Source organism: Saccostrea cucullata, unplaced genomic scaffold, assembly GCF_032062105.1.
Source record: "Saccostrea cucullata isolate Sc308-1 unplaced genomic scaffold, CSIRO_AGI_Scuc_v1 ctg1949, whole genome shotgun sequence".
NCBI classification, from domain to species: Eukaryota; Metazoa; Mollusca; class Bivalvia; order Ostreida; family Ostreidae; genus Saccostrea; species Saccostrea cuccullata.
The window spans coordinates 70,189-82,528 of NW_026941305.1; the positions used below are offsets into that span (position 1 = coordinate 70,189).

At 33.1% G+C, this 12,340-nt stretch overlaps 1 protein-coding gene and 1 long non-coding RNA gene across 2 annotated transcripts in view; both read left to right on the forward strand.

The window, feature by feature from the left end:
- The first annotated feature begins 1,577 nt into the window (after positions 1-1,577).
- Positions 1,578-12,340, forward strand: part of LOC134257597 (probable serine/threonine-protein kinase pats1) — a 33,219-nt gene continuing 22,456 nt past the window's right edge. Inside the window, exons 1-3 of the mRNA XM_062740185.1 lie at positions 1,578-2,059; positions 4,006-4,257; positions 5,248-5,502. Of these exons, the coding sequence (XP_062596169.1) occupies positions 1,582-2,059; positions 4,006-4,257; positions 5,248-5,502 (985 nt within the window). The 5' untranslated portion in view covers positions 1,578-1,581. The remainder of the gene's footprint in view (positions 2,060-4,005; positions 4,258-5,247; positions 5,503-12,340) is intronic.
- Positions 8,967-12,277, forward strand: LOC134257596 (uncharacterized). The gene is made up of 3 exons (XR_009989956.1): positions 8,967-9,092; positions 11,666-11,737; positions 12,242-12,277. It is a non-coding gene; the product is annotated as an uncharacterized LOC134257596 (long non-coding RNA).

Below are 12,340 nucleotides of genomic sequence, written 5' to 3' on the forward strand. Positions count from 1 at the left end.
TTTCGTTAAATGTTCGACTTTAAGATATCTGGAATGAACAAGATAACTCTGAAGAAATATTTTAATTGTACAAAAGCGGGGAAAACCGTTAATCTTTTAAATCTTGGGAAACGAATAAACGAGAAAAACGACACCGTGAATGAGGACGGAATTCTTTTAATTTTAAATAGTCGGTAGCAGACTATTTCGGGTTTTACAGCATTGACAGGTTGTAATACGTATTTATATGTTCAGTTTGAAATTCAGATAAAAAGATGCACAAACGAAATCCAAAATTTCTGTGACCCAGACCTGATAGGATATTGGAGTAGCTTCCCTTTTCACATACGAACTAAGAAAACTTACCAAGGAAAATATACCCATTGGGATAACACAAGACTAAGTATGTCCAAAAAACTAATTGATCTCAGAGAATGTTAGTAATGACACAATGATATTAAGAACGTTTTTTCGTTATCTACCCATTTCGAAAGAGGTAGGGCCATTTTGGGCCTTATTTGGCCTTGAGAATTTCGGAAAATTCAAACCGCTCAGTTTAGGTTGCAAATGCAGTATTTATCACTTGGACTATTGGTGACCACGTATTTATTAATTGTGACGTAATTTCAAACCTAGTAAACGCATTATGACGTCATAGAATGTGTCATTTTCCTCAAATCCTGCAAATTCTTTTGAAAATGGCCTAAAGTTGAAGAGTTATTTTTTCAATATTTCATATAGAGCACAACCTCTGATCCAAAATATGCCAGTACATAATGAAAGGTCTATTTCTGAAGATCAAAAAACATGTTTCATTTTTTGGATCGTAGGCCGTGCTCATATTTTAATTCTTTGCTGAAGGTAGTCAAATATGCATATTTTCTGCAAATTTCAAGAACATTGCAATTTCTCAAAGCCTGTTTTCAAAACGAAATTTCATTATAGAACATGAAAGCACTAAGTGTGTACTTTAATTTGATATATAAAAATGGAAAGAGGTTGATAGTTAATTAATTTATAAAAGTACAGGGCCATTTTATGCATAAGATGGCTCTTGCTCTTTCAGCATTGAACTAAATGATACCCCGCCCTCCATATGAATATATTGGCAGTGTCTATGTTTTGCTATGTTTAACCCAAAATATGCGTCGGGTCAAAAAGTAAAATAAGATGTGCACAATGACAATATGTAATTAAGATTTCATCAAATTTCATTTAGTGGTACATTATGAGAGAAGTTGCGGATAAGAGATGGGTACCCCAAAAATTAACACACGGACATACTAAAGTACAAATGGACGGACATACGGATTACTTTTTACCCACTTGCTTTAAAAGCGAGGGTATTAAAATCTCATTAAAAGACCCAAATAATATAATTTGCGATTTTTCCCCATTTAATTCTAGTAGACATACAGTAAGCTTTCTGTAACAATCCCTGTTTTATTAAACAATTAAACATATTGAATAAATAGGTCGGAATTGCTTATTGGAGAGGTGTTCTTTCATCACTATATCATAAAGATTTTTTCAATGATTTTTGAAAATATTGTCATATAGAGATGACTGCAAACTTTATTTTCAGGTGAATACCACACGTACATGTACACGTCAAGATGTCTCCTCTACTCTCTGTTATTCTTGGATGAGTATACACTCGATATCAATGAACAAGGTCATAAAGAAATGTTCAACGCAGTCAGAGAGAGGTATTTTAATGATCTGGAATCAGGTAACGAAATTAAGGTGCCAGCTGAGCTACAGGGAATCGTCAACAAACAGGAAACTTGTTATATGTTTAAATCAGAAGAAGTCAGGCAAAACGTTATGTACGCTTTTGTGACGGAATGTTTAGTTGAGGACAGCGATCTGGAGTTTTTCCTGAGAATGGCATCCAAACACGTGGTATCAGAGTACTGTAGGTCCTGGAATTATGAAAAGAGTGATAATGAGAAATGTTTGTATATACCAGACAAACCAAAGGAGATGTACGATCTCTTCATAGATAATTTACAGGTGGATATCTTAGTACATTGTTTCATGTCAGAGAAAGAGTGCCATAGTAATATCAGGAAACGCCGTAAGTACATATTAAATAAAATATCCCCAAACCTTTCTTGTATCTGAACTGATTTTACTTAAAGGGGCTTGGTGGTCGTGGCAATTTTCATCCTAGTTTGATCTCCTTCAGACGAAGCTTGCCATATGAAAATGAAATAATCAATGAACAAGAGCTTTATTCGACCCTTTGAAAAATCAAAACCGCTCAGTTTATGTCGCAGTATCTATCACTAGGAGAATGAGTGAATATGTATCTATCAATCGTGATGTAATTTTGCAACTAGTAAATGTATTTTGACGTTATAAAATTCTTTTTTTTCCCATATCCTGTCAATTGATTTGAAAATGACCTAAAGTTGAAGCATTTTGTCCATATTTCATATCGAGCACAACTTATTATGCAAAATATGCAAAAAAATGGAAGCCAGGTGTGTTATAGGACCAACGACATCCCAAAATATTAATTAAAGGGTAATTTAAAGTTAAAAGATAAAAATATCTAAATTTAAAGGATCTAAGTGTTAATGTTTTAGGTCAACTATTTTAAATAATTAATAAAAATATTGGCAATAGAAACTAGAAATCACCATCTAAACATTAGAATAGGTTCGATTGAGTTGACCATAAAGTGGTCCTAGTGAATGAAATCTATAAAAACTGACATGACAACTCATGATCATTAATTTGCATAGGAAATTGTCTTCAGAAAGTTATCTCTCTGAGTAGAGGGATATTTTCCCTTAAAAAATAATTGAAAAATTAGCAGTTGCAATAAACTTATGAATAGGAGAAATAACAATACGTCTGTGAAGATTTGTTAACTACTATTTCATTTCAAATTTATTATAAATATATAAACCCTTCATTTTCAAGTTAACAGATATATTTCGATTAATGCTCAGTTTGAGATTTGACATTCAAAAAGATATGAAAAAATACAGATGTTTTAAAACAACAAGCAGTCTAGCTGCTAAGTGGTCCGTAACAAAATTCTCTATATCATACAGGTATTTAATAAATGCCCTAGGACACCATATGAAAGTTCCGGGAATGTAATTGGATTTTTGCAAGAATTGATTTTTACAGACGAATTTTTACGTGGACATTATCTTTCTTTCTTTTTCTCTTTCTCGCTCTTGAAGGCAAGAGGTGGGAATGCTCATGAAGTATTTTTAAAGTGTTCATCACCTGCTTACGGAGTATATACATTGTAATTATAATTATCTCAGTTGATTCGAGACACAAAAGCATGCTCTACGTATGAACGATATTTTAAACGAGGTAAATTATTGACAATCAATTTGATGAAACAAGAGTATCAGCAGTCTCGTTTAACGTCACCGTTTCGTCAGCAAATACAATTAACATTGAGTCAAATGCTGACTTACGTTTTTCATACTTATTGTTAGTTCATTCATTATACACTGAATTGACGACGGATTTTTACTGATCATGACAACGAGCACACGGCGGGTGTGACTGGTCGACAGGAGATTCTCACTCCTCCTTGGCACCTAATCCCACCTCTGATGTTTCGGAGTTTCGGAGTGTGCTCTGCTCTTATTTTGTATATTTGTTTAATGGACTTTGAGACTGAATACTGTTCTTTACCTCCATATCCTTCTCTATTTCACCAGCAACTAACAATGCATGTAAGGTTGTTGTAATATATACAGATACGGTATTTGTCCTTAAATATCTATTATTCTGTCAACTCTATTGCATGTTGGAAAACTTTTTGGCAAGCACTTTTAATGTTTTGATAGAAATTCTGTATAATTCAAGATACGTGCTAATGACTTCTCTTGAAAAACTTGAAAATCTACAACATATCAATATATTTTCATCATAAAAGTGCTTTGATGCTTCTGATTCTTTTTTATTATCTATTGCATTAGCATATGATTACATGTAATCATGTAGCCTATCCACTTATTATCTGATATGTCCTGACGTCTTTTTCAGTGAATATACCCGAGGAAATTTTTTCTTGGGATATCGATGCAAGAAAACGATTTGTTGAAATATCCCGGGGGAAGAGAGTTGAAATGTTTCACGCTAGAGGAATGATCGTTGGATGTGCTGGTGCTGGAAAAACAACTCTCCTTGAAAATCTAAAAAGGGTAAAGAGGGAAAATGAACCCGAAAAAACTGAGACAACTGTTGGCCTGGATGTCCACGAGGATTTGTTCGAAATCATAGACGACAAGTTAGAGGGTGATAGTTCTTTTTCATTACAAAATGTTCTATCAAAATAAAGCAAAAAAATGTTTTTAATAAAAAGGTCGTTTAGGCATTATAGGCGGTATAATTGTTGATACAAATCTGTTAATTTTCTTTAACCCAGGTAAACTCTGTAAAACATCAAAGGTTTTGTTTTTTTAGGTTTTGAGTGCATGTTTAAAACAAACGAGTCTAACAGAAATGATTTATTCCACTTTATTTATTTATTTTGGAAAATATACATATACCAAAGACATCAATTTGATGCTCCAATAATTACAACTGATTCATAGTTTTGTCTGGGTAGACGTTTTAATCCATCTGCCATGCTCCTTTGTGAGGACCACACTAGCGAAACACAAAAAAGCGTTGTTGGGATTGCTTGTCGTATGTTATTATTGTACCCCCGTATACGCTAAATTTACTCCGCATGGCTGACTTTAAACATTTTTTTCAATGAAAATATGTCTTTACAATTTTAAGGCGGACGCAGCATATCAATGCATGTCTGATTTCGGTATCATTTACTAAATAATTTAAAAATGATTTGAGATAATTATAATAGAAACACCAATGAAAACAAATTATTGAAGCCATCCAAAAATTAAGGACTGCGAGAGGTGAGAAAAGCTGTGCAACAGTTAATATTTCACTAATTAGAGTATGTACACGGCCATTGGTGATAACAGGTGTTTTACAGGCGTACAATGTAGGCGACGGTACTCTAATTATCGTATGCACAATTTAGTTATTTTTTAATGTTTTTGATAAATAAATGTATTTAAGAATAATAAATATAAATACAAGTACTTCCGAGAAACCAGTTTTAGTAAGTGTTCGGTACCCTGTTGACATCCCTAATTTTCTGTTAAATTTTTTGTTGATAAAAATATGCAATTGTTCTACCAAGAATACATGTATTCAATTCAATGTCTTTTTCATTTAATCAGAAATCATTTCTTTCGTACATGTATTTCTAAACAGATTTCAGTACCAATGAAGATGAGCTGCCCGTCAGAGGAATTCATTATGAGAGTAGTCATGGGAAAAAGTTGATAAGCATGACTGACTTTGCAGGACAAGTAGCTTATTATTCCTGCCACCAAGTTTACTTGTCAAGAAGAGCGTTTTATCTTATAGTTATCGATATGTCTAAAGACCTTAAAGAAAAAGTTTGCAAGCACAATGTTGACCGTCATAATCCAAAAGGATCTCTATTCCGTGCATGGAGATACAAAGGTAATAGTTGAGATGAAAAAAGTAAAAAAAAAAATAAATAAAAATAAAACTACTTGTATGTTAAACCATTTCAGCTTATTCAAAAGGGTTCAAAACATTTCTTTTTACAAATAAATGATTTTGTTTTTCGCTTTAAAGAATATGAAACATAAAATTATTGCATTATTCTTAACAATTTTTCGGATTTTTCGCAGGCAAACCATTTTAAATTTGTAATAAATGAATTAGAGTTTAATGAATTCTTTTAGAATAAACTGCAGAAAATTATGTTTTTTATGCAAACGCCGTCTTCCTTGAACCTCTCCTACATTTTACATAGTAGCCTTATTATCTTTTTGGAGATGGTTTGTGGTGGTATGTACATGTAGATGTGCAGTAAAGTTTTTGAATTTTTATTTTGCCCTTTGGGTCAAATGGGGGTCGAAAATGACATTTTTTATGCAAAAGGCACCGTCTCATTCAATAGATATGACAGTGGTGACCAAGGTTAAATTTATTGAGACAGATGGACAGACTGACATACTAATGTACATTTTTCTATGTGATTTGGTTAAAATTGGCCCATTAGTTCAATAAAGAAGTTAAAAATATGGAAACTTTCCAGACAAACAGATGGACAACAGACGTAATGTGATAAGGAAATCAGAAAAGCTCAAATGAGTATTTTGAAAAGGTTACCATGGTTACAGTATTTGAAAAGCATTTTCTTATGCAATTATTTGAGAAGCTGAACATGTATATCACATGTATCCATTGTTTAAAAAAAATGTTCATTTCAGAAAACAATATAATTGAAAATAGTTAATCAATGAATTTTGAGAAGCAAATTTATGCTAGAAAACTTTTATGGCTATTTCAACCACAGTCAATTTTAAGATGCACAACTCTTTCAAGTTTTTAATAATTATTTTTAAAGTATTTATATCATCATTTATGAATCAAGGGAAAGCACGATACTGTAAAATCATATATTTTCGTGGTGTCAAATTTTCGTGGTTTGAGGAAAATTTCTTAGTTCGTGGGGATTTGATTTCGTGGATCAAGAATTAATGAGTACTTATATGTGTGAAATTTTTCATTTCGTTGTGGACATGAATTCGTGGGTCTTGTCATACCACGAAAACAACGAAAATTAAACCCCTCGAAAATTTGTGATTCCACAGTATATGACAGTATATGACCAACATGTTGATGTTATATATATATTTTTAGTAATTTTTATTTATTGTGAAAACATCGTTCTCGGGAAAACACATGTGAAATAAGAAATCCCTAGTACTTCCTGTTCAAAAGTTATTAGCCAAGTTTATTTTTTAAAGTGGGTCAAACTCTATGGTCAAGGTCAAACATATTGATACCTGTTGAAAGTTCACAATGAATACACATCTTAAGCATGAAAGCCCTAGCACATACATGCACTTATCAAAACTTAGGCCAAGTATAAAGTCTAGTATAATTCTTGTAAAAATTGGTAAAAATCGAAAGTCAAGGTCAAGAGATAAAAAGGTCAAAATTGGCGGTACCCAAATAAAAGGTCTAGTCACAAGGAACATACATAATGTAGAAGCCATGAGTAAAGCCCATCCCATATAAAACTAAACTTATAGGCAAGGCTAATGTTTCTGCATAAAAACAGACAGACTTAATATTAACACACTATATAAAATATGTATATAGTCAAATGGAAAACAATCTACTATTTTGGAGTCACAAGATGTATTGTAATTTCAGAAGCAAGGAGTGGCTACACAGGGAAAAGTGGCTCGCATGATTTTCATGCGATTTGCTTTTCGCATGAAATTCATGCGAAAATCATACAAAAATCGTGCGAAAAATCACACATGCGAAATTCATGCGAATGTCCTCATACGATATTTATGCGAAATTCATGCGATTTTCATGTGACTGAAATTTCGCATGATATTCATGCGAATTCCAAATTATCAGTTTTTCATGTAAAAATCGTGCGAAATTCGCATAAATATAATGTGATATTCATATACAAGATTAAAAAGCAATTAACAAAGAAATTGAACATTTCAATGTTTATTTAGGTTTTTCTGCCACATCGAGTGATAAAAATTGCCAGTCTCTGATAAAGTGATATCATATTGCTTGGATGCTCCTGGGTAATCCATTGACTTCAATGATATCTGTGTTTACAGGCAGTTTTTCAGTACGTCTTTTTCAGTCTTGTGTCCTGACATTGACTAAGCTTTCCTACAAAGAAATTTTGATTATTATAAAATAGTCTACTACCCATACTAATATTCCAATTGTTTAGGTCAAAGGGACCAATTCCTAAATTAGGAAGACATACAATGAATATACAAATTCAATGAATTCAATCATATCACTTGAAAAGTCAATGTTTTAGCAACTTGTATTACTGAGTATGTTAAATGTTACTCTATGTTTATAGCAAAAACAAAAGACCATGTGTTAAACACATTCATAACTGCATAATAGACTTCAACACAAACAGTGTCTTATTGACCTACTCTATATATCCTGATATCAGGCTGCTATTGAATCAAATGAGATAAAATGTTTTATTTTAATTATGATATTCCTATTGGATGGCAATAAACATGTCATTGATGAATTTTCAATAAATTACTTACAAAAGTACTATACTGAAAAGATAGATTTTTTAAAATCTGAATAGAATAATTAGATAGTTCTTAAATTGTGAATAAATCAAATACAATAGTTTAATCAGTTATATTTTTTCCATGGGCCTCATATTAATCCCCTAGAAGGTGGAACCTTTTGTTGGCCTATCATCCTATGTCTAAGTTATTTTTTAGGATACACTCTGTTTATGTGTTATTCTCTTTAAAGAACCGGACAAGCTATCGCCTACATCCACCTCGATGTAGGCTATAGCCTGTCTGCTTCTCTAAAGAGAATACATGTGAGTCGGAACAAAACACACAGTCTGTGTATTTTGTTCTGACACATGACGTTGTAGAGACTGTAATGAAAGTTAGTTAAAATAAAAATGAATTTAAATTACTTACTCATAATTTGGTAAAATTTCAAATAAATTTCTCTCAGCATAAAAAGACCATTCGATTCACCTGGCTGCGTTACGTAGAACTTGAAATGAGAACGAAATCCGAATTTACTCTGAAAGATTTCGTTGCAAGTTGAATTATCAATAAATATGTGCATTATAAACACAAAATATGACAAACAATTAACAAAACATACATATTTACCATTGTTTTAAGGAATTAGATCACAATCAGTCAAAAGGAAAGTCTGGAACAAACCATAGAAAGGAGCTCTCGCTGACTCGGTTTTTTTTTTCTGTAACAGGAAGTGGTGCAAATGGAACCTGGCTATTCAGTTTCGTATTCATCAAAGAATCGGGAAATACCTTAATTTTTTAATATTCGTCGTTCATATTTTAATCTTGAAAATGTATCTTCGCTTCAAAGACGAACGCTAATGACTAAGTGATATAAATTTACTTTATGGAACGAAAGCTTGTTTTTATGGAAGGCCGTACGTCACAAATTACGTCATCATGCGGATCAGAAACAGACTAGAAAGAGCAGAATGTTTTCAATTGCATATTTTCTGTAAGTTTGTAAGATTTCCAACTACTTCAGCTTTTATACCAGAAACAGTGTATATGTAATAACTTTATTTGGGAATATTTGTTGACAGCTTAATAATAACAGATTTAAGTGGATCTAACATCTATGGTAAGTGTTGAAGCTGAAAGATTTGCCTGATACCACAGGCGCTTGTTTCATACAGTAACTTAAGCTTAGATTTCTACGTGTTATTATATAGTAGAAATCTAAGCTTACTGCATGAAACAATATCGCCTGTGCCTGATACAGGTTCTCTGCTCTTCTATATTATTGAAAAGGCCTAGTGAACTAGGGTAGGTCTAATGTTTTGGTTTGTTTTTAGATCCTGTTGTACATTGATCTGGTAACAATTCAGCAAGCAAATAACACACATAGTGGCGAATCCAAGATAAGGGGGGGGTGCGGGATTGTAGATTGAATGTTCCATCGTTATGATGATTAATGTCCTACTGAACCGGTCACTGAGGGCTTGTCCCGGGGTACCTGTAAAGTGCGAAACGAAATAGAAACGAAACGAACTGAAACGAAACGAAATCGGCCGAAACGAAACGAAATCTACCGAAACGAAACGAAATCAAGACGAAACGAAACGAAATCAAAACGAAACCCGCCGAAATGAAACGAAACAACACTATCAAAATGTTTTTTTTTAATCAAGGTACATGTATATAATTATAAATGTGTAACTACATGTGGACTTTTTTTTTACTTCAAATAAAATTCATATACTTCAAGCACTTGTTAATATAAAATTTAATTACCGATAAATTATGCTCCCTTCTCAGTCTCTTGATGGATTCACATGTTTGCAAGCTGCAAATATGCACGAGCGTACTATGCATGTATAGTTTCAATATGTGCATTATTTTCAAATGTTTATGTCTTACTCTTATTTTCAGTCCTTATTTATCTAGATTCAACATATCTATCAAAATTGATGTGTTACATGTAAAGGCTCGTTTATGTACGGGTCGAAATAAAGTCACTGTGCTGTTGTATTGCGAATGTCTTAAAACATAGGATAAACCAGAGACTTAGAGTATTTAGTATTCCATTCCAAGGTGTCTGGATTTTTTTGTTCAATTATACATGTAACTCCAACAAAATTCTCGTGTATCCTTTCTACGTACATACATTCCTATCTTTATCGAGGTAATTTTCGAGGAAGAAAGGAGTGGTTTTCAATAAAGAGGCTTGACTATAGACGTCTTTAATGATTTAACTGACAAGTAAAAGGTCTCTCGAAGCGAACGATGTCATTTTTAAGTAGGTATATTATTCAGTAAGATATTAACAAATATAACATCGGTGTCGGAAGCGGCGGGGAGGGGGAGGGGGGGTTGCCTCCATCCCCACTTTCTTGCAAAGATATATATTACATAGGCATTGAAAACTGGGGTTTACCTTTTTGTTGGTTAAGCCCCCCCCCCCTAACTTTCAATTTCCTTCTGACGCCTGAGCTATGTAGGAATTTGAAGCGAAACAATTGCCTCTGGTGCTTGAACTATATAAATTTCATATGAAGTAAAAATAGACCATATAAACATTCTGAAAGTTTTGTTTCGTTCGTTTCGGCAAGTTTCGTTTTGATTTCGTTTCGTCTTGATTTCGTTTCGTTTCGTTTCGGTAGATTTCGTTTCGTTTCGGCAGATTTCGTTTCGTTTCAGTTCGTTTCAGTTCGTTTCGTTTCGTTTCGTTTCTATTTCGTTTTGCACTTTACAGGTACCCCTTGTCCCGAGACAAAGTTAGATTATAGATTATTCTATATACTGGGGTTGCAACCCTCCCATTGACTTTGCAAAAAAGGAATAAGAAGAAAGTTCAAAAGTTTTATTTGTGTTTTTACCATAGAAAATGTTGAGTGAAAAGCTAAAGTTGTAATGTGTAAAGAAATGTGGTCCTCAAATACAAACCTAACCCCCTTTAACAATTAAAATACTTAGATTCTCAGTTCTGAGATATATTTTCCTTTCCTTTTCAAAATCCTTTCTGGTAATCCATACTGTTTACAAATACCTTTACCCAGGTTTATGAACCTCCTACTTTAAAACCCATGCACTACCAAGTATCCTATTGAGTTATTTAACTACATGTATGTGTAAAATATCTTTTCCTCTTCATATCCCGCAGTAACGGGGTCATTCACCCAATCTACCAGTTCCCAGGAGTCTGTTCGTGCAGAGTCCGTTCATCCGAAATATTTTTTGCCCAATATCTACATTAAATTAGACCCTGTGCGAACAAGATTTAGGGCAAGTAGAGTCTGGGCGAATGAAAAATCGGGCGAACGGGAAATGGGGCGAACAATTTTTAGGAGGAATAAACGTGGAACCTAAACACCCCCAACCCCTTGAAAAATCTTTCAACCCCTCAACAAAAAAATACCCAACTATCCTGTCCACAAGGACCTGTGTGAATTCCAAAATATTTGCAGATATATAAATTCAGAGGCTTATATGAAAATGAGTTGTACTGTACATACAATAACATGTATATTTACAAAATATTTATCAGTTTCAAAAATATTTATTAAATGTTGTTTTCTGTACTTGCAGGTATTTGCAGGGCACTCCATTATACCACACTGATAGCTTCTCCAAGATTATAAATATGATACATGTACACAGGTAAAAAAAAATCTAAGAGAGAAATTTAAAATTTGTTGCAGAGCCTGAGGTGCTGTTAACCAACTTTTATTTGCGGCAACTTTATTTCACGATATACCGGATACCAGGGATAAACTAGTTCGCGACCTCTGATTTTCGCAATGAAGCCTTTTTCGTGGACAAATACCCGGTATACGTTTAGGACAGGTTCGTGGGGAGAAATATTCATGATGACAAGGCTCTCGCGAAGTTCGGGAAAGTTTCTCATACATGAATAAAAGTTGGTTAATACTGTATTCATTGTTTTATATAAAGGATATTGTTATTACATGTATAACAATTTTGTTATTATACATGTAGCAAAACCATAACTATTCAGCTTATTTTTGCTTATCTTGCATTTCTTTAATGTAAATATAATCTTCGTTAATTTGTAAAATACATGTTTTAAATAAAGTGACAAAGGGATAATGAACTCATTGTTATTAAACCTACATTATCTGACATTTTTGAGTTTCTCTGTAGGCACAGTTACTTGTCATCACAAGGATCAGAATTCAAGTACCAGAATAGTCCTAACTCCTAAATCATCCTGATTTGTCAAAAGCACATGCAAGTATTTTT